The 23,926-nt window shown below is 30.3% G+C and overlaps 2 protein-coding genes and 1 non-coding gene across 8 annotated transcripts; 1 reads left to right on the forward strand and 2 right to left on the reverse strand.

Annotated features, from left to right (window-relative positions):
- Positions 1 to 10,714, reverse strand: LOC148230121 (fatty-acid amide hydrolase 2). 6 transcript variants are annotated; one of them, XM_088197443.1, is made up of 9 exons: positions 4,776 to 4,821; positions 4,630 to 4,698; positions 2,882 to 3,064; positions 2,542 to 2,761; positions 2,241 to 2,458; positions 1,401 to 1,670; positions 1,199 to 1,339; positions 440 to 709; positions 1 to 370 (listed from the first exon to the last, which is right to left on the reverse strand). In XM_088197443.1, the coding sequence occupies exons 2-9, from the start codon at positions 4,684 to 4,686 to the stop codon at positions 68 to 70; spliced, it is 1,662 nt and encodes a 553-aa protein (XP_088053569.1). In that variant the 5' UTR covers positions 4,687 to 4,698; positions 4,776 to 4,821; the 3' UTR covers positions 1 to 67. The 6 variants fall into 6 exon arrangements, with proteins under 6 accessions (XP_088053569.1, XP_088053568.1, XP_088053574.1 ...); XM_088197442.1 differs by having other exon boundaries at positions 4,772 to 4,820; XM_088197448.1 differs by having other exon boundaries at positions 2,527 to 2,761; positions 4,776 to 4,815.
- Positions 10,715 to 12,397: 1,683 nt separating this feature from the next.
- Positions 12,398 to 14,798, reverse strand: LOC148230122 (chitotriosidase-1-like). The gene is made up of 7 exons (XM_088197240.1): positions 14,700 to 14,798; positions 13,885 to 14,180; positions 13,588 to 13,695; positions 13,268 to 13,528; positions 13,019 to 13,184; positions 12,829 to 12,971; positions 12,398 to 12,759 (listed from the first exon to the last, which is right to left on the reverse strand). Exons 1-7 carry the CDS (start codon positions 14,776 to 14,778, stop codon positions 12,625 to 12,627), a joined length of 1,188 nt encoding a protein of 395 aa, XP_088053366.1. The 5' UTR covers positions 14,779 to 14,798; the 3' UTR covers positions 12,398 to 12,624.
- Positions 14,799 to 16,047: 1,249 nt separating this feature from the next.
- Positions 16,048 to 16,131, forward strand: TRNAL-CAG (transfer RNA leucine (anticodon CAG)). The gene has a single exon. It is a non-coding gene; the product is annotated as a tRNA-Leu (tRNA).
- The last annotated feature ends 7,795 nt before the right edge of the window (positions 16,132 to 23,926 follow it).

Here is a 23,926-nt window from a genome sequence, read left to right on the forward strand (position 1 = left end):
ACTTATAAATACAATATTGTATATAAAAATTAGTACAATAAATTATAATACATAGCAATATAAATATTCACATTCCATCACAGAATTCTTCAGTTACGTCAGAAGGAGGAACCCATCCTCCAAACGCCTCTTGCAATTCTTTGGCAACTGCGAACAGTAGGTGATCGCAACCGGGACTTGCGATAACTTGTACTCCCACTGGCATATTTTCCGTTGTAAAACCAACAGGACAATTGACTACAGGTAAGCCTAAACTATTAAACAAGAACAGATATGCATAATCTGTCAAATGTCTAAAGTAATCATAGTGATAAGTGGCAGTTCTTGTGAACGTCGGATAAATGCACACTCCATTGTCTTTAAGTAGATCCTAAAACAGATATGTTATATCATCAATGATGATATCTAATAATTTATATAATAAATTAGATATATTTACTATAAACTCTTGTCGCAAATTGGAGTTCAACTTTGCGGCTATGTCATATTTATCTTCGCTTATTAACTTTGATAGTTTTTTCAAGACACCGTAGAGTACGCAAGTGATTGTCGATTTAGAGCATCCGAACATCTTCTTGAAGACTTCTACTGTTACAGATCTCCATTTGGACGGATTACCCGGTTCAGAGAAGATTGTTTCTACTCCGTCTAATCGTAGAAGGTTTAAGACAGATGTATCGAAAGCATATTTCATGTGACTTAAATTGGCCTGAAGCAAAATATAATTTAAGATCGATTAGTCTATTTGTAATATTATAATTGATGCAAATAAAAGCAAAGACAGTATTCTTTTTCAATTTTACAATCTTAAAGTCTCGTTTAAGATATAATATATATTTAGATAATAGAAAAAAATATATAATCTGCATCATTACTAGTAACTTAATTTGTATCAAAAAAACATCGTTTAAAACTATGCAATGCTGTTTATGCATTCAAACTTAAAATTTTAAAACTATTACGTTGATACACACATTCAATGAAATTAATCTTAATATTTCCTAGACACTAAAGCTTTGATTATACAAAGAAAATTAGCAAAAAACAATTTATTGTTGAACGGACGTGGGTTGATTTGATTAAGGCGAATGATTTATTTTTTTTATTCACTATAGGATAAATCTGTATTTATTATTAATACTATCTTTTAGGAAATTTATTAATCATGTCTTTACTTTTTACCCTTTAATTAAACTACCTTCTCCGGTGATATTTTATGATTCTTTTTCAAGTGCATAATGACTTTCTGAATAGCCATTCTCATGTGACTGTTGATTTTGTTAGTCCCACCTGAGTTGTCTCCTTCCATGTAATAGAATTGTACATTGCTTATCTTTATCTAAAAATGTGAATAAACAAATTAGATTAAATATTTTTTATATACAAACAAAGAAAGGTACCGTGTCATCGTTGATCAATTTTGGTCCATCAGCATCGTTCAAGATGCTGGCAATCAATGACAAGTCTTCGGCATATCTAGTCATGGGTCCCAGGATGAAGAAGTTGTTCCATTCTTTGAATTCACAATTTGGCGTATGTCCTTCTGTGGACACGGCGTAGGGTGAAGGCTTGTGACCGAATATTCCTGTGTACATAGCGGGTAATCTTAGTGAACCGGCGATATCGGAACCGACTCCCACCAAAGAAGCACCGGACGAAATCAAAGCAGCCTGAAATTATACAATAGTTTACTTTAAAATATACAAAAAGTACAAATTCTGTGTTCATTAATATTAAAAGTCGATTCAAGAGATAATGACAGAAGCGGCACATTATTTTCATTCAATTGAAAAGTAATGCACAAATAAGAAACTACTTATTATATATTTTAGTTCTTAAATTCTCTGAATACATGTGGCTACAGTACAAAGTTAGTAGCTCTATTATGCTGGAAAGGAATTAATCCAAGGCAACATCCTAACTCTTACATTTAGAAGCTAGAATGTCTTCATTTTTACAATCCCATTGATTCAGTTTTTAATGTCATAAGAATTTACTTGATAGTTAGATGCTTCTTTCATGGGAAAATTGATGTTGTAATATATCGAGCAAAGCATCAGGTGTTTAAAAATCAGCATATTAACATATATACAGTGTCTTGAGAAGGGTGAACTATGTTGTGACACTATTAGTAACTGTTGGTATGTTGTATGGTAATAAACGTTTTTGTGTACCGTTTTTAGCTATCGTCCAATACCAGGATCTTTTAATACTAGATTACATAGTATATCTTTATATACCTCTCCACCTGAAGATCCGCCGCACGTCCTCCTCGTATCATACGGATTCTTAGTTTTCCCAGTAACATAATTATAAGTCTCCCAGCACATACAAAGCTCTGGTGTATTACTGACTAGCAAAACAATAGCACCGGCAGCTCTAACTTGAGATATGCATTTAGCATCTTCCTCAGCCGGTGTAGGCTTAGCTCTATATCTTCCAGCTTCATTGCTCATACCTGTACCAATGAAGAATAAATTAATATTTTATATAATTTATAACAATTATTAATAATATATTATATACAATTTTAAATAATACCGGCCACTGCAATGCTCTCTTTTACTGTTATCGGTATTCCTAACAATGGATACAATTTTTCTAGTTCTTCTACCGAATGCTTATCAGATTGAATTAGCTTATCTACATTCCTCGCCTCTGTTAAAGCGAAATCATATCTCGGCTCCACGATTGCATTGATGATCGGATTCACTTCTTTGCATCTTTGGATGTACGCCGATATTACATCAATACACTTAACCTGTAAAGTAATAAATTATTGAAATATAATAATAAGGACGCAGTCCTTATTTTTATACTTAAATATATGAGTGGAAGCAAAATGGCATGGGGTCGCAAGCCAGGAATCACTGTAAAATACCTCTTTATTTCTAATCTTATGTGCTAGTTTTGTGGCGCTGATTAGCAATAGGTGATTTTTGATAGGCGGCAACTTCTCTCTCTTCTTCAAGCTTATTAAATAAACTATTGGATAGACGAAAAAACCGGCAATCCAAACTAGGAATCTGATTAATCGTCTGGTGAATGCACCCATTGCGTAGAGCTGAAAAATAGATTTTTTTGATTAGGTCACGTTTTTGATGTAGTGGAATATTTGATATGATTTTTTCGTTTCAAGTTTCAGTTCAATTGAAGTAATTGATGTAAATTAAAAAATGAAAAGAAAATATCATATATTTTAAATGTAATTTCTCAACTGCAAGCAATAGTAAAATTTATAGTAAGTTATTATTATATATAGCTCAACTATCATTACAAAACATAAATATTAAATCAATTTTATTAGTTTAAAATTATTATTATTTTATTGGTTGCTAACTTCGTGCTTTAGTCACACACTATAATTTATATAAGTATATATGCAAACATACATATTATACCCAATTTTAACATTTTTTTGAATAGAAATATAGATTTACATAAAAGTAATTAAAATAATTTGTAAAAAAAAATTTTTTTAATTTTAAGAAGTATATGCCTTATTAGGAATTTTTATAAGGAATTTAAAGTTAAAATATTTGATTATTTTTACATATTTGTCGAGAGTTATAAATAGATAGAAAAATAAATATATAGTTAAAATCAATTTTAACTAAGTTTAAAACCATTATTAGTTCAGTATAGTCTCACTTACACATTTTAATGTTTATATATAAAAAATATATATTATTTTTTGAAATCTCTCTCTTTTCGCTTACTTTCTTTCTATATTTCGGCTGCGATTCCCCAGCCATGGTCACGAGTTACATATTTATATTCAAGCCCTTTTTATCAATAGGTTAAAGGTCTTTGACCGTGATTGTATTCCAATTTGTTGGTATTACATATAAAATACGATTTATAATATTCTCAATACAAAATCATTTTTATCAAAATTGTTCCATTTTATCACTATCGCTTGTGCCTTTGTTCATACATATTCAACAAACATAGATAATGAAAAAATCAATAGCTTGAACTTGATGAGTTTAGTGATAATTGGAATATAATGTTACTATTAAACATAAAAACGACTTTGAATTTTTAAAGCAATTTTTTACAATTTTAATGCACTTCTAAATCAACTGTAAAAAACATTTATGCAAATGATTTTTGCAGTTTTTATTATTTTTTAATAACAAAATAACAATTTGCATAATGAATAAAGGTTAATGTATTTTTAAGATCCATATATATGTATTATATGTACACACTGTTTGAGAAACTGGGGAACGCGATATGCAATATTCTCCTTATTTTTTTTGGCCATATAGAATAATACCTCATACCCGTATATGTCATTTACATATAATAATAATTCTATTTTATTGTACATACAGACTCAAGTATTAAATGTTTTTATAATGCAATGCAATTTTTCTACTATATACTGTAATTTACTAAAATATAATTGGACTTAGTATTGTAAACTATTTTTGTATCAGTGTCAATATCACTATTGTCGACCTTTACATTGAATTACTTGAATGGCTTGAAACTGAACCATGATGCAATATCAGATCGATAACCTACATTAACACCATTTTCACATAAAATATGAATTATGCATTTAATAGGATACGATTTTTGGTTAACTTTCACTTTCGAATTTAATTTAACGTTACTCACCAACCAATTTGATTTCCTGGTGGATCTTTGTTTTGATTTCATCTTGACACTGCCCATTGTTTTTAGATACTAAGATGAATAATTATTATGAATAACAAAAAGGAAGATGAATCGGAACTAAAGCAAAATACAAAACACAAACTTGCCAGACAGACGACCGTCGCGCTACTGAGCGCTTTCTACACTAAATAATAACATTCACGTTTTATAGCTGGCGGAACGTGTTCTGAGATGTTCAACATTTTTTTATCACACATTCCTCAATCTACACTATCTGGAGGTTCGCGCGTCAATGGTTTATCAATTGACAATAAAGCACGTCTATACAAAACCTACAATCAGCTTTTATCTCTTAGGATTTTTACAAATCACTGCCAAATTGCTTTTTTTTTTACTTTAAATCATGCCTGGAATAATCAGGTATTTGAGCTGGCATTTTTCTGGATGATGCATAACATGATGAAGTAATTGTTCTTAAGCCATCGTTTCATGTTACGTAGAAAGTCACCCCGATTCATAGAAGGGTGATAAATAATAATTCAAAAATTATAGACCAGTCATTAGGGGAGAGTTGTTTGACTTTCTATACGTTTTAACGTTTTTTATATTTTAAAATATCCTCTCCTGTTTGAGAAATATCTGTAGATCCAAAGCCAAGGAGAACCAGTCGAAAACTACATCGAAAGGATCGGCTGCTACGAAAGGTCCAGAGGCGGCTATTTAATTATTATTGTAGCGCATGTGGTTTTTGAGGGCTATTTAATTAAAACGACCTTTTTGGAGAGGTTGCGGGGACGCGGGGTGTTAAACCGTAGTCAATGTGAGAGAGGGGAAGAATGTATATATTACCAGTTGTTAAAAAACCACCCGCTTCACAAGTTGACCGGTGGTGTGGCAACACTGGGAACTGTCAGAACGCCGCCACATTATTATTTTTAATAATTAACGAAATATATATAATATTCGATAAATATTTTTTTTTGTAATTGGATCACACTTTAAAACAAGTAAAAAACACAGATAAGAGGTTTCTATTTATATTGCGCGGATTCAGAGCTTTATTTATTTACCCGTTAGAAACGTTGTTATGACCAAGAGATATTTGGCCTAAGCCAAGCGGGAAACTCCCGCCATATTATACTACTGGCTTCCGAACTGTGCAGACGTGGTGGTGAGCCTACGTAAATGTAGGCTATACTATAGTAAAATTTAAATACAGCAATTAAAGTCATCTCAGATATTTTATTTGCTTCTCTTAGCATGAGTAAGATTAAAAAATGAAAAATATCCACAGACTACTGATGATTGTTTTAATCTTTAATTACTTCAAAAACATTGTTCATGTTGCAAGTAGAAGTAACTTGATTGCTTCGTGCTACATGATTCCTATTAACATATTTCAATAACTTTTTAAACTGTTTTGCCATAAACAGAACGAAAAAATTATAGTATTTATTAATATATTGAGATACTTAAAGATACAAAAGTGAAGGTAAAATAAATTATAAATCAATAAAGAACATACAGAATTTTAGCTACACAAAATAAATATGGATGTATTCAAAATAATCTAATTAGTATATTATTGGTGCATATGAAATGTCGGATATGAGTAATTTTATTTTCTTAAGTATGTAAGTACACACATTTATGTATATGTATATTGTAGTGCTTCAGTTATACGCATATTAATTAGAGATAGGTTTACGGTTTGTCAGAGACAGAAAAGCCTCTTTATTTATTTAGTATGTAAATATGATGAAATTTTGGTTACATTTGAAGCATTCGAAAATACATAATAATGCTATTGTTATAGGAAAAATTTAATTTAATTTAATAATTTAATCTTAGGAACATATTTTTTGGTCTATCATTGTTGATGCAATAATACACTCTTTTATCCAAAAATGGAAGGATTCATTTGCCAAATCTAAAAACAGCTGAAAAGATTTTAGCTAAATTCATAAGCATCTGATATTATACTATTATTTACAGTTATAGCATGTGTTATACAAATAAAGGATTAAAACGCACAAGACAAAAAAGTTCTTTGTTAAAATGGGTCACCACCGTGAGAAAACCTTTTGCAGATTAAATCAAAGTACCCGCTATAAATAAAAATAAATAAAAGTATTCGTTGCAAACGCCACGAATCAAACACAAACGGTAATCTATTTTTAAAATGATCCAATGAGGCGGATTTTTTTTATATGAACTACACTTCACTTTTTTAGAAATTTCTTCTGATACTTTTACTGACATTCACACTAAAGCATCCACAGATCTCTTAATTGGCACGAAATTTAATCAAGAGGAAGTTGACTCAATTTTGTCCATTGAATATCGAAGAAGCCGCCGCTTCTCTCTTCGCGTCCACTAGTCTAGCTATAATAATTTTGTCTTAAATCCAAATAAACACAATTTTACAAATGGTTTGTTTCATATATTACGACTAAATTATATTTTATATCTTTTTTTTAATCAGTTTCTTACATTATAATAATTCTTATCTCATATGATATAATGTAAATGTTTTTTTTCTTATAAAATATAGTATTAATGTTCTTGTTCTGTTTCTTAATATATATAGTGGAATGTTACTCTTAACCTTTAATTATATATTATAAATAAATTGTATGGAAATAAACATATTTATGGTTATTCCATACTATTTGCATATATTCTTAAAGGAATTTTTAACGGGTACTATACTATTGTAGTTTTTATTTTTTTTATTATAGAATATCACAAAATAATACATTTATATAGATTTATTTATTAAATTGAACTATTTTATATTTTAGTAATAAAAAAAATCTTTAATATTGTACCTATTATGATTTATTAATTAACGATATTAAACACGAGCTACTTCAGGCAGATAAAGATGTTATATAAACGGGTGAAAGATCTTGGGTTCAATATATGTTTTAATTACAGTATATACATAAATATTACATTAAGAAAACAACGACTATAGATATGAAACGAAAGCGGATGTAAATTTGATACACACGAGTCGTCAAATAAGTTATAATGTTATTGTTAATGATAATCTCGTTGGCATTGCATCTTATTGTTTACGTAACAATAATTATTGTGGCGAAGGTCGCTTTTTGCAATATGAAATAATTGATAAATAATTAACGATTATTGAGTCTGTCTTATTAAATTGAATTACTGTCTCATTTTTGTTGATAAACAGTAAATTAATAACATGCTATCCAATGTACATTAGTGATAAATAAAGATCCGGTTTATTCACATGGCGTCACTTTGACATAAACAATTAGAATTTGATAATGAAAATTTTATCTATATTTTAAAAATTGTTTACATTTGTAGGTTATACAATAACATACTGTAAATATTAACAAAGTATTTGTTTTATTTTCCTATTAAAAAGGTTTTTGATAGTCAATTTGTTAGTTATATTTATTATAGACTATTCCTTCATATATAAATATGTATAGCAATAAATTTTTAAAACACTTTACTTCTGCATATGAAAGTAGCACCTCAACGATTTTGTCAAATTAAACAAACGTGATGACTGATTAGAGATGAAAGTTTTCGGTAAAAACTTTTTGTTTAAAGTGATTTAATATTAGCATTTCAGAGTAAATATTGATAATATGGAATTCCAATACGATGATATATTACTTATTATTAGTAAGAACACAAAGCAAATTCCAAGCATAATTATATTCAAAGAAATTTGGATATCCAAAGTATTTTATTTAAAGTTCCTTAAAAATGTCTTTGTAAACAAAATAATCATAATTTGAATAAGGAGTTTTCTAATATGACATTGATTTTAATATTGTTTAATACTGAAATAATAAATAAATATTCAATCATATAAGTTTCAGAAACATTAAGACTATACCGGTCACGTGGGAGCACAAAATGGTCGGTTTGTATTGTATTGTATTAGTAAATTTAATTCAATTAAAAAAAATATAAGTAATAATTAAGAATAGATACTTAATATAACATAATCTGTTTAAAAAATCTATTTAATTATGTAAAATTATAATTGTTATATTTGGAGAAAATAGAGAACCAGTGTTGGTATTCAAGAATGGTTGTCATTGATATGCATGGATAGAATTCTCCGGTTCTTTAGACATATTTTACGGAGGGAAAGTTAATAAATGGAAAGACTCATAGGCTCATATCGAAGTATTATATATTAGAAATAAAAAGAGTAAGATATCCTCTGAAATGGTTAAAATAATCGAAAAATGCTTCAGGTAAATCTTTAAAGAAACTGTTCAATTCTTTAGAACATTACAAAGGATTAAACAATGCTATTCAATTTAAAATCAATATATTTGTATCTAGATATGTGTATTTTTATATTGCAATAATTGCTGGTTTTTGAAAGTTTTGGTGGCTATTGTGCAATTTTAGGTGTTCCTCCAATTTTTAATGTTATTTTTTAATGTATAAAAAGCATGAAAACGAACAGTTTGCATGGTTTTTGTATATTTTTTAATTTAAAATTTTTAAAACCATTGAATTTTCAACAAGAATAGCATCAAAACGTTGAATGAAGTCACTGAAGAACCATAATTGCTTCAATACAAATAAAACACGCTAAATTTAATTGAATGTAAGCGTTTTCTCTGATTATTACAGTATAGTTAAAAAAAAGTTAAAGTACTATCGAAAAAAAATATAAATTTATAAATTTTCAACTTTTAACTCGTCTAAATTTTGACTTAACCTAAAAAAAATAAAAAATTTTAATCGTAATTTTGCGAAAAAAAAAACGCTTACGTTTTTAGCTGTATCTCCGTTTGTGTGCTAGATGAAGCGTTAAAAATTGCGAATTCTGCAAGATTGAATAATTGGCAACAAAAGCTGATTTAAAGATTTTGCAATTTATGTTTAAATATAGCAAAATTTGGCGTTCGCAGAAAAAAACAGCTGAAAAATAACGCTATAAAATATTATCAACTATAAATGTTTAAAGGTGTGGCCATAAAAACCGAATGGTGATTATTGCAACATTGCAATTTTTTTGCATATGGAAGCCTGGTAAAAGTACTATCAAAAAAAAATATAAATTTATAAATTTTCAACTTTTAACAAATTCTTAGCACTTTACGTCTGATTCTGAAAAAAATCTTTTCTAAAAAAAGTCCTAACTAAAAAAGGACGTTTGAATGGCAAAGTTTTTTTACTGTATAAATCCTCTATAATTTTTTAGCACCAGGTCATACTGTAAGTTAGTATTACCTTGTAGTTTTAAAGCATTTGCGAAAAAAAACTAGTAGAATTGCGAGCAAACAACTCTTAGATTTTGCACCAGGATAATGCACTGGCTCACTACGTGACGAAACACAAATGTATCGGAAGCGCTTTGAAGAGGCAAAAGCAAAAAAAGCACGTCAAGTTTAATTCAATAGTATATGAAACTACAAATTTCCATCATCGTTAGGAGTATTGCCTTGCAATTATACGCAATTTGTGTCTAAACTTTACTACTGAAACGTGATTTTTTGGGCAAAAACGACAGCATTGTGATGCCGCATCTGTAGTGTTCCCCGGATATGCCTCTATATGACTTTTACCTGTTTCCGCAGATAAAGAGGACATGAAAAGAACAACGTTATGCGACCATATAAGAGATAAATAGCAAAATCTAATTTAATCAAATCAATTAAATAATATAAAAAATGTTTTTCAGATTGAAAAAAACGTCAGTTTAAGTGTATGTATCTTATTTAATTATTTTTTTTATAATATTCTAAAGATATTTCTGTGTCTTAAATTGAAATACACCTGTTATAACAATAGTAAATTCAGTCAAGCGACGATTGTAGATCACAATACTCATTAATGAAAGAAAGTAGAATATAAAGTAAATTTGCTTTGAATATGTTAATGTTAGGTTAAAAATACTTTGACATATCGCAAAACCATGTGAGTAAGGTCAAATGGTAAACCGATTATTGTCATGTAATCGAACTGATTAAACGTTAATGACTTACCTTATTAACTAAACCAGTTTTTGTTGTTATAACAGGTGCAACACACGTCGATTCTCAACACGGTTTCGCGTACGACTGATGAGAGCAAAAATGGTCTAATATTTATGATCGCGATTCTCATAATTCTATGTCATAAGATGCTAATATAAATAAAAATTACGCGTAAACGCAAGGTCGGTTGATCTTCCGTACAATTACCATATCTAGCAGCAAGGGTCACCCTGACAGTACCATGATTATGACATGACTCTCAGCTACAATACAAGTTTATAGCGACAGTAGTTTTTTTAATTAATGTTTATGAATAGTTGGTGTTGTTTAGTGCACTCTAACATTACGATGAACAATTGGTGGAGGTTTTAGCAATAGCGCAAAAAAATCTTAATTAGTAATTAGCAATATATACTTGGAATTACACAATAGTTTCCAATAATTTCAATCAATCATTCAAAATGTCTGGAACAAAAACCGAAAGGACTTGCATCGAATAAGCATTGTTAAAAATATTATCTGTAGTTATCAGTTTGATAATTGCAAAGAACTAAAGGGTACATAAGCACGTTTATGGTTTGAGAACCATAGGGGGTGATGTGATGACTTCGTATCCAGTAAGACGCTTAATGGAATCTAGATAGAGTTTTTATTAGATTATATTACAATTGAATTAGATGATAAATGGCAAGATGTTTTCTCTGAGCGGTGGTGGAGAAACTGGCGCAGGGATGATGTTCGTAGATGGTTCTAGTCTAGTGTCTGGAGGGAGTTCCTCTTGCTGCGATGATCGTGTTTGGGAGTCGCAGGTCGTATCTTTGCATCTGTCGAGTGAATCTGCTGGTTTTTTCGAGTGTCTGCTTATGATTGCATTCTCCTTATAGAAGTTCACGCTTATCCAGGGATGCAAAACTTGCTGACTAATCACAATTATGCTGCAATCATCCAGCCAATCGCTGCAGTCGCTTCTTAGAACGGCGAAATATGTATACGCCTTTAGAGAGCGACATTTGCTTGATGGGCATTATCCAAGGTCGTATTGCATTGCAACGGAAATCTTGTGAATCCGGTAATTTATTATATCCGTGACTGTTTCGCAACAAAAAATATTCTCTCAATGACGGAGAATATTTAGTGCAAGAACAAAATTTATGCGATTTTTTCTGGTCGTAACGAGGGTTATGTGGTCCCAATCCTTTACGCTATTTCCTTGTTGATGGATGATCATTTTGGTCACAGTAAATTAACGTAAGTTTTGAGACAAAGACCCTTTCAAACGTGGTGTCACCACACACGTTTCCAGATATATGTGTAAATGTGACGCTAGGAATTAGTATTCCAGCATATTTACTGCCAGTCTCTATCGTAAGGAAGTTTAGGTATTTAGGAATTATAAAATATACACTATGCCTTCAAGCAATTATATTGCCTATTAACATAACATTAATTCGTATTGCAGTCAATAATATATTTATTGATCGATTAACTGTTTTTAAATTCGTTAATTATCACATGTATAAAGTTGCTTATTTATTACGCGAATTGTTTTAATTTATTTATATATTAATATTAATTAAACAAACAATGTTTTATTTATTAATAAAAAATATAAATAAAGATTATCGAAAGAGACTTGTTCTCTAAAGATACTTCAAAAATATTTATATAAATCATTTAATTAATTATTTTTTATAATCAGATATAATTATAATAAAAACCTTAACTCGTTTAGGTATTAAATTATAAATTAATTGTTATTATTTTTCATTAAAGTATTTTTTTTAATAGCAACCATATACTGTTTTTATTTTATCTCAAAAAGTGACTTACTTTTGTGTGACTTACAACAAGTGGCAAAATATATTCATCAACAATCTTATTTTTTACTTAACTGGACTATGTTCCGATGCATTTGTTATGACTTGTGATAGTGAGACGCTTTGAAAAACACTTCTTTATTTATCAGTAAAATATATATTATTTCAATTGATTGTAGTTGTTTTTATATCAGACCGAGACCTTTTGCAATGACCCTTTGGATAGCATTTGGCGATTCATCACAAAAAGCATGGAAATCATCAGTGTCTATGGACCAAACCATACCACCAGCTAAATTCTTGGACACTACATAATCAGTCTAAAAAAGAATATAAAGTTAAGACAAATATTTTTATTTTAAATCCTCAAAAATAAAATAAAATATTACCTTAATCTTTATAGTATCTTTATCTTCATAAGTAATCCATTGATCATCTTTAGTGATAAAATTATTGGCATAAGTATCATTTTTGTCTAAATACCAGTCACCCTCGAAGATCAATTCGCAGATTTCGTAATAAGAAATGAATCCTAAATTAACTATAAGAATATATGTTTTTACTCTATTATTACTTTACCTTCTAAGTTTGTGTAAACTCCAGCGTTCCCTACTCCTTGAACTGGAGCACCCAAGTAGCTTTCCTTATCAGTTTTCAAGGTATAAGATCTTCCAGAAGTCAGCATTCCCAGAACCAACTTTTCGGCCGGACATCCTTTATCCAGCCAGTTTTTGATACTCACATCCTATAGAATTGAATAATAAGCTGTAGATTTAACACGCATGTATTAAAATAACATGTATGAATTTTTATTTTAATTCAACTCACCACAGATCCTGAATTGCTATCTCCTGTTATCTTATAGAGTGGAGCTACGTGAGATGTAACATCTGGGCGATGGTAGTCATAAGCCATCAGCAAAACATAGTCGACAATTTTAGAAACAGCAGCAACATCATAACTCGTCTCTACATGATAGTCAGAAGCACCGACAGCAATCGCTAAAAGTCTCCCTCTAGGTTCTAATCTTGCTTTGATAGCCGTCAATAGCTTAGGATAGTTTTCGTAATCTGCTTTGATTCCTCCTCTCTAAAATATAATCGTAATTTTATAATAAAAAAGGTGACTTTATTCAATGGTTATCGCACCTGTCCTGGATATTCCCAATCCAGATCGACACCGTCGAATCCGTAATACACTAAGTATCTAATTAGATGATCGGCGAACCTATTTCTTGAATCTTCTGTCTCAGCCATCTATAATACAAAAATGCTGATTTAGTAAGCACGTACTTTAATACCAACGTCATAGTATTATCTGTGATTCATTCATCACTTATAGAGCAATGTCTAATCTTGTTTATTGTAATAGGAAATTAAAGAGAAATGACGCAAAGTACTGCTCTGTAAATATAATAAATACTGATACTATTTAAATTAGATTACCAGTGAGTATTTCTCTGATCCTTCGTTCCATCCACCAATTGAAAGCATTACTTTGATACAAGGATTCCTCATCTTGAGTTCTCTGAACTGATAGTACTGTCCTTCTCCTCCATTCTCAGGTAAGTCGTTAAAGGAATCCAAAGCATGGACCACACCATCCAAATTTAATCCGGCAAAAGCATACACAACATGGGTGCAAAGCGATGGGTCAATATCGTTAATGGTATACTTTCCAAAAGTTAGTCTATATATGGACCAACTAGAATAATAGCAGAAGACCACTTTTTTTGGAGGAGCTGCAAAAATATATCGTTATCTGAATATTAAAACAACTTAACGTAAATATTTTTTAATATAGTTGCAATTTGGTAAGTTCAACTAAATTGCACTTTATAATAAATATTAGATAACACGATTTATAGGTAAAATACGTATTTTTTTGTTGTCATACTTTTGTATTTATTTAATTTTTAAAATACTGTAGTCAATTTTTGTTGAAGTTTTAACCCTTTCTGCGCCTTAAGCGTGTTATAAGCCATGCAAAATGAGCGCGTTAACGCGCTTTGTTTTGTACTTATTTTACTAGAGTTTTGTGTGACGTAAAACGTTTTAACACATAGTGACATCTCTTAAGATAATAAAAAAACTACTAACAAGAATATTTAATTACAGTTGTAACTCACGCTTGGCATGTATTTGACGTTATTTTATATTTTACTATTTTTTAAAACATATTTTTAAGAAATTTTATTGCTATTTTAAGTGTAGTTTAACTAAATAAATATATAAATATTATCAGTATGTTTTATACTCACTACATTCCTGGGCTTGTGTAAAGGCAGTTAGAAAAACAACTGCAGAGCAAAACGTGACTATTATAGACTTAGTAGCCATTTTTTGGTAACACTGACACAAAATACTAATCAGAATAGGGGCGATTATCTTTTATAAATGCTTTATATTATTTAATTTATCTAATCAGTTCTCGAGATTAACTGATATCCTAGAAAAGAAGTTTACTTCTCTTAAGTAATAGATAAAATGTTTTTTTCTGAGATTAATTTGTAAACCCAATAACATAATCTTGAAAATTCTGTATAATAAAATGTTGTTATTATAATCATTGAGTTTCAATAAAAGTATTGGACAATAATAAATTTACCATTAAAAACTGCCATTTAGGCAAAATATTTGTGTCACGTGCAACTGGAATATTTACAGTTTTTTAGAAATATTGTAAAACTTATTGAATCGCAATGTAAGCACTTCTGAAATTAATGAACACACTAAATGATTTTTTTTTATCATAACACTTTAATCATAGTGAGAATTTACAGACAATGTATTATACACTGAGCAAAATACTATTGTCATTTTTACCTCTTGTTAACGATCGCCGAAAGTAACCAGCTGGATGTTTTACATTTAAGGTGTGAGTGTGTAATTAGATAGAGCTGTCCTGAATCAAAGTTCAGGTATGTTACTTTCAATAACTTTATATACTTTAGGGTTTGGTGATTATTGCGCAAACGGAAATTGCGCACGGCGAAAATTCTAAACAGCAAAAATTCTGATCATAGTTGATCAATATATACGCTTATGTTTATTTAAGAATAAAATAAAAATAATGTCCTTATTGGATTAATAAATAATAGCATATTTTAATATGATTTTAATATAAAAATATCATTATATTAGTAATTTACATCATTATGATACACTTATATTACTTATATTATTTTTTTACTTAAAAAAAGCAGTTGGAATTAAAAATAGAATATATTTGACAATCAAACAATCATATGTTCAGAATTTTCGCTTGCGCAATAATCCGGTTACCATACGTGACTCACTACCGATTACATCACTGTAAATTGATCACTCATAAGTCACGAGTCAGTCGCTTTAAGTCGGACTGCACGTATTTTCAAGCTCTTTTAAAGTAATATATTTATCTTTAGCATGTGTAGAAAAGTAAAACATTTGAGCTGAATTTAATCTAATACATTATAAAAACAGGTTGTGTAGTTAATATGTAATATGTTTAAAATATCAATAATAAAAATAGAAAAACTTGTTAACCAAAAATAAAAATTATATTTTAAAATTAGGTTATTTGCATCTTCCTACTTTTATTGCAATATTTTCATCGCCCGCTCCCAGGTCAGGATGGCCGAGCGGTCTAAGGCGCTGCGTTCAGGTCGCAGTCCACTTCTGTGGGCGTGGGTTCGAATCCCACTTCTGACAGATTTTTTTCTTCCCATCAACAATAAACAACACAAAACAATAATTAATTACGCACATCAATCAATAGCATGCAGTAGATCTATTAACGAAAACAGTAAACAAATTTACATTTATTCATGCAGTTAAAATCACTTCTTATTACGTTTTTTCTATCTGACAACAGATGGCGCCAAAATGTTAATTTTTAATAAAATTATAATATTTTATTATTATTATAATAATATTGTTTTAATAAATTTGATTTGTTAGTGATTTGCTATTAATTTTATTTTACATTGCTAATATGTTTTTAATAAAACTCAACGACAGGTGTCACTAATTTTTTTTAAAATTACATATATATATATATATTTTTTTTTAAATAAAATTCAATGATATAATTATGATACAAATAATTAATCGCAACTTTTTTATGTATTTTATATTAAATGTGTTTTAGAAACTTAACAATAGATGTCTATAGTAGCATATTAACAGGATTGTGAATGGTATGCAATTACATACTATAAATTACTTTTTTGTTATAAAACATTTTGCTGTCACATTCTTAAATATACAATTGTATTCCTTAGAGCTTAAATTATGTATTTAAAAAAGCTATATTCCTCAAATCTCTTCATACTTATTTAGTATCTGATTTCTTAATTTCATAACACATGTAATAACCCGAAACTTGACGTATGTGATTCATAGATCAATACACATAAAATTTTTAAAAGACACGAGTTCTACTATGAATGGTTAAAGCTCTATTATTATGTTTAAGAGAAATTTTGTGTGCCAAAAATAAATTTCGAAGACAATTGACTAGCGATATGACACTTAAAATTCTTTTTTGGCGCAATTATCGCTTTCAAATGGACAGCACAGTGCAAATAGAAAGATATGCAAGAAAAAATACACATAAACTAAAACAATCTTATTTGAGCACACGATCGGATCCCTGATTTATTTTTCAAAATAGCTGCTTTAAAAAAATATAAAAATGATGCTCCGAATATTGTTTTTATAGAGAGCAATATAAAGTAGTAAAAAAGTTGAATAAATAATATTAAAAAATAATTACCATATGCTTTTTCGATTTGAAAAAATGCTTTTTTAATTATTAAAAAATGTAATTTTTATGGGACGTAATGGTGCTTAAGGAAAAAATAAAAATGTTTATTAAAATAAAGCTGCCATAGTTTTATTTTAATAAACATAAGACTTTTCAAAGATTTTTGTTAGCTAATTATATAAATCTATTAAATGAAATCTTAACGTAAAGGATTTTGGAGACCGCACAGAACACAGTAAATATTCTCAGTCGTTAAGAGAATCTCTTTGTGGCGAAACAGTCACAGATATCATAAATCACCACATCCGTGACATTTCTGAAAAATGCAATACGACCTTGGATGAACGAAGGTCGCTTTCTAAAGCCGTAGACGTATTTTTGCGTTATACGAAGCGACTGCAGCGATTGGTTGGAAGATCGCTGCACATATGCGATTAGCCACCAAGCCTTATTTTTATTTTATTATTTTGCCATAATTTAAATTTATTATTATAAGCATCATTAAACAATATACTAAGAGTAATTTATTTTTATTTTAGATTCATAGTATGTATTTAATTAATGACATGCATTTTTCTGGTCAAACAAAAAAAAAGGGGGGGGGGAATGCCCCCCCCATGTAACCCCCTTAAATGACATCTCTGGTTCTATTTAAGCCTGTTTATAGATTTGGGTTGTGATGTAATAATAATACTAAATAAACGTATCGATCATGAATGACTAAACGACACTGTATCGCAAACAGTACGGTGAAATTTATACACCCAAGTAACACAATAATGTATAGCGCACAGACCGAATAATACTCGTAATAACTGGATACGCCACCCCCACCCCCACACTACACGGAGAGATAGAGAGAGACGGGAGACGTTCCCACAGGAGCTGCGTTGGCGTGCGAGCGAGACGCGGATAGAAACGAGCGTATTTTGCGCTGCAAATCGGTAGCCGGTATAAAGGTCTTCTCTGGTAAGCGCTAAAGGGGAGCCTGGGGGCAATGCGACCGTATTTCAATGGAAAAATAGATATTCTGTAATTACCCGCGATGATGGAGAGAGGGGACTCTTCGCGCTTAACTTCTCGCTTTTCAATGCTCGCTCTGACGCAATATAACAAAATTAAAATAAAACGAACATATGAATGTTAAACGTGGGTGTAGAATATGAGTATTAATTTTCAATTTGATTTTTCCGTTGTTGTTTACATTTTAACCGCCATGTAAATATATAAAAATAAATAATTATATGATTTTAATTCATCACAGATATATCCATATTAACTGTCAGTAAACGAATAACAACACGGGTTTCGTCCACGTCGTTAGTATATGAGCTATGTCAATCGTCGCTCCGATAAGTGTTTAGCTCATTCTGGAGTACCACAGGTATCTAATCTGGGTCCTCTGCCCCTTCTTCTCTTCCTCAACGACGTACATGCGCCAATTATTAACTCGGAATATTTATTATATGTTTATGATCAAATAGTGATCAGAATATTCGCACACTTTACAATATAAATACCGGTATTACCGGTAGTATCGATTTTTTTTATCCGTACTTATCTGTTGACAACGATATCTTCATGGCTTAGAACTACGAAAACGACAATGCCCATGTTGACATAAGTATTTTTATTGGGGGTAGGATATAAAAGTAGAATAAAATATTCCTTTTAGTCCGAAAGGGCCGAAATATCGGCTATACAAAATTCCTCCGGCCGATATTTCAGCGCAAATTTTATTTAACATGTTCGATATTTTTGTACGATATGCGCGACGTATCAACATAAAATAAATACATTTGCTTTATCTCAGGTTAATCTAGCGACACCTAGCAGTTCCCAGTAATTCTGTTCTGTAGCAGAGAAATGACCGTGCCTTTTTTATGATAGGGATGGCTGACGAAGTGAAAATAAAAGCAGGTATTGCATACACGATAATCTTATTGGTACATTTTTATCTCTCTTCAAACATATTTTCAGCCAAATTACAAACCAATAAAATATGTCCATACCTTGAAAGGGTGAAATTTGCTAGATGAACACATTTCGAAGATCAAATAATGCAAGGGTTAAATATCAAAGATATTTTTTTCAGTTGCCCGATGGCGTATTGTTTGCGCAAACCATAATAAACAAAAAGTATAGAATCTCTGTATTTTAATACTAGGTAATAATGATGTGCTTTGACACATTTCTTTATGAAAAAAAGGATTTTTTTCTCTAGACAAAACGAGGGTTTACCGTAGTGGTCTGTTCAGTGTAAGTCTTTCTTGCGGGTTACCCTTTGTTTAAATTACGAAATTGTCAAGATATATTATTTTAATATTGTCGTATGGTTAACCTTAGAAATAACTGCACTAGTGTATGAAAACTCCACATTCTCTTATGCACTCTAAAGTGGGTGTTTAAGTGTGAATGTCAGTATTTTGTATTAATACCCATAGAAAATTTTGTGTTACGCGCATTTCGATGGAAAGGTCAATGAAAAATGGGTGAAATATGTTGATACAGATTGCTGTTGTCCGCTAGCTGATTATAAACAGCCGTTTAGATGGCAATCCTGAATGCATATGTTATTCTTTCTCAAGGCATTTGTGACGGATATTTTAATCTGTAAAAGTTTTTTTATAGCGCAATTCATTCAACTTTTAGAGGTTAAATCGTGCGATGTTTGGTCGCATTGACGTGCAAGAGAATTAAATAAAGAATTAAATTTAATCGAAGTTCTTGATTCATTTTGTTGATTTATTAGCAATAGCTGTACAGGTTTTGCTAGGATTATAAGCTAAGCAGTCACCAAATTTTAGTTTGTGAAATGTGCTCTGGCTTAATTTTTGAATTTTTTTTTTTAAATTTCTCTACAGTTTTTAGCGGTCCAGAACAAATCACTATTGTCAAACTTTTATGCAAGCTCTTAAATTGTTTTGCGTGGTCACTATTCAATTCAATAATTCAATATTTATATATAATTCAATATTTATTTTAAATAATATTATCATAAACAAAATTAAATATAATTTTTATTTTCCTAGCAACCTCATATTTAATTTCATCTAAAATGGTTTAAAAATTTGCTAAATATTAAATGCGCAACCCCATTTCGCTAATTATCCGTCGAATCATATTACAGGATTGTTAAAATTAAAAGCATTGCAATTAATATTATCGAATTTCCCAACAGAGTTGGGCCGAGCTCGCGCGCCTGCGGCCCTCCCATTTAAATATTCCGGAACATCTTTATTTCGCAAATTTTCCGCGAGGAAAACATTACTACCCCCTCCCCGGTCCGCACACCCCCCACTCCGTTCATTCCATTATCCCTGCTCGGATATCATCCAGCTTATAATTCACGCGAAGTCGGAGCCGCGCGCTTTTATAATGTAGAATTTTAAACTTTTATCCAAAATCGCGGTAATTTTACATCGCTCCGTATTGGGGCTGCGCCCTCTCGCGGCGCCCTGCCACCCTCGGTGGGGTTAAATGGAGCCGGCGGGGGCTTGTGAAGGTGTGGGAGCTCTGTGGGGGCGGAGGCGCCTGCCATACTGTTGCTGGTTGCCATGGCGACGGCTCCGGCGTCGACAAAGACACTATCTCTTAATAAATCATCATTTTAACTTGTTGATTTCGCGATGCAGTATTCTAGAATGGACCCAAAATTGACTCTAGAATCTTTAGGAAGACTAAACAAGCTATAATAGTCCAGGATTAAATAGATTTAAAAAAACAATTCTAACACGATGTATTTGTTGTTAAAGTAAGAGGTTCGATAGCTTAACTTAATATGAATTCGGAAGCTTTGGAAGGTGTTTATAAAAAAATGTTAGATTGTAGGTCTAGGGCTATATTTTTATATAACCCTACAGAGCGATACTTTAGTGTATTAAATATACTAAAATAATATAGATGCTAGAATAAGTAAACTGAATTGATCTAAGAAAATATGTGAAATTTAATGTCATGGAATATAAAATCCTGGTAATTTTCTATACAAAAAAAATAGCTCTGTATTTTTATTCTAATTATATTTAAGGTGATTTTTCTTCCAAGATAACAGCTTTTTAAGGCATGTGTAGATATTAAAAAAAGCTCCTTTGTTTTTTTAAAAAGAGATTGCAGCATTGCCTAGATTTATATAATTTTTTCATACCGTTACAAACATCACATTATTTTTTATTTAAAAAGTTATAATTCAGCTATGATTTTAACAAAATTTTGTTGTGGTCTTTATATTTTTTGGAAAATTTGAAACAATGAAAAAAATTGTAATATTATGATTTTTTTACTACAAAAAAGACAAAAACTTAGAAAGTTGTGCTGCAAATGAAATTCTTTTATTTAAAATTAAGAGTAGAAAAAAATGATGACAAAGATGTATCTTTCGTGGTACGACCTGTTGATTGATAGTGAGACGTGAGATGTGTTTGGTACAAAATTACTGCAACTACTGTTTAGAGATAGAGTTTTGCATTCTACCGATTCCTATGCGTAATTTATTCTTATCAGAGCGGGTTCTTAGATCACCAAAGCAAAGATAAAACCGCCGGCCGGTTAGGGTAATAGATAATTGCAAAAATATGTTCGTCATTTAAATACTTTCGATCTTCCGAGAAAGTATGGATATTTTCAAACATCTGTCACGAACACCTTCGAAAATTTTTTTTTATCTGAGTGTCTTCTTTTATTACATAATCAAAAATAAGACGAGTTTGAGTGTTAAAAATTTGTGAATATTTTTTTGTCATTCCTAGAACCTTCCAAAAAGTATGCATATTAGGCATGAACTTGCCTTTTTACTTATGCAACGTTACAATAAGTGGTTGTAAACCTTGTAAAAATATTCGTACAAATTTAATTTTATTTATTAAAAATGCTTTATAAAATTTCTCGGGAAATCAGAATATTTTTCAAAAAATGAAAATTCTTGATTTGTAATTTTTTTTAAAATTTTTTCGAGAAGAAACACTAGTTAAGAGCTTACTCATTAAAATTTTCATTTTTAAGAGCTTAGAAAAATTACTATTTAAACAAATTTATATTACATCTCAATTAATATAATATCAGCAGACTTTAAAAATTTAAAAGAAGCTGTATGTTGGGATATAACTAGATTTAAAACTAGATTCACCATTTGAAATATGTAATCGGTCTTTTTAAAACTTTTGAGCGTTAAAAATCTTATATTTCTGCAAAGGTTTAAAAAAAATCTAATGAAAGCATCTCGTTAGGGTTCAATGGATTACTATAAAATTCTAGATTTTTAATTAAATTTTAACGATTTTAGACGTGACACATTCCCAACAGTCTTGAAGAAGCAAAAAATCTCAAGTCTGCGCAATACTTTTTGAAATATCTGATCCATACCAAACTTTTTCTTGAGCTCCGCGGTGTGCGTCCGCGCTGATTGTATCATCATCCCGTTTTGCTGGCACACGGCGTCGTCTCGGCGTCGGCGCCGTCAGCTCGGCCGACATGGACACATAAATCACCGACCCAACACCCTGACCCAAACCCGAGCCACGAACCCACCTCTCCGTATCGCACCCGAACGCCCACAGATTCTACCCCCCGCGCACCCCGCACCTCCCCGCCACCCGCTGCGACCCTAACAGAGGTGGATGATCTTTCTCTTACATTTTTATGCCGAGTACTTAGGGTAGACAAATGTCCCCGGGAACAACTGGGACAAGGTGCTGGTTTTTGGGGACTCGTTCAAGGAAGACGCTCGAAAGACAAAGACGTATTCTTTAACGATTAGCTCGGACGTCACGATCGAAATTAAGATCATGCACATACGTAACAGGTTCAAATCGGTATAGCAAGGATATTTAGGATATACACTCTTCGTTGGAAAACATAAAAAAATTCTAAATTTTTTTTTTAATATATAGTAATAACAATATTAATTTCATAATAAAATTAACCTTTAATCATTAAACATTTTTTTTAAACTCAACTTAAAAGTATTAAACTACTAAAATATTGTTGTATTTTATAAAAACAGACATTCTTTAAATTATAGATTTATTATTATATTATTAAGATAATTTGTTTTATTCTATTTGTGTTTATACACAAACTTATAAAAATACATTTATCTTAGTTCAAATTTATTTTGTCATATATTAAGTATTTAATATTTTATACTTTTATATTTTAGGTTTATTTAAAATCATTAAAAGATTTTAATTATTTTAAGGTAAAATTTGATTATAAGAAAATTTTAGATCATATAAAATAAAATTATAAATTTAAATTTTACATACAATCTTTGTAAAAAAAATATATACTTTTTGATATATTTTTATTGGTAAAATATTAAAAAAAAACATTTTTATGAATGATTTTAATATACTATAATATCAAGTTTATTTTAAAACTATAGCAAAATTAAGATTTGCTAGAAAAAGTGTGATAGGTATTTATAAATAATATTATCGTTTTTCTTATTAAAGTGATGTTTTTGTTTTATGATAGTGTGACCATAGTTATACGAAATAACACCGACGAGCTATTTTTAACATAACGGATCTTAGAGACGCAATTGCATTCAAAAGCATATCGATATTTTACCACCGCCCCACGAGCAAATTCAGATGAATTACGAGGCGCAGCAGCAACATATAAAAAGAACATTCGCTGTATTATCATATAAAAAAATGTAATTCATTTAGACGGCAGCAATACGTTTTTCTTTTGAAGACGTTTGTTACCAGAGTTTAGTTTAGGTCACTCACAACA

Source organism: Plectrocnemia conspersa, unplaced genomic scaffold (assembly GCF_051122295.1).
Source record: "Plectrocnemia conspersa isolate PC_06_02 unplaced genomic scaffold, ASM5112229v1 ptg000011l, whole genome shotgun sequence".
Lineage (NCBI taxonomy): Eukaryota > Metazoa > Arthropoda > Insecta > Trichoptera > Polycentropodidae > Plectrocnemia > Plectrocnemia conspersa.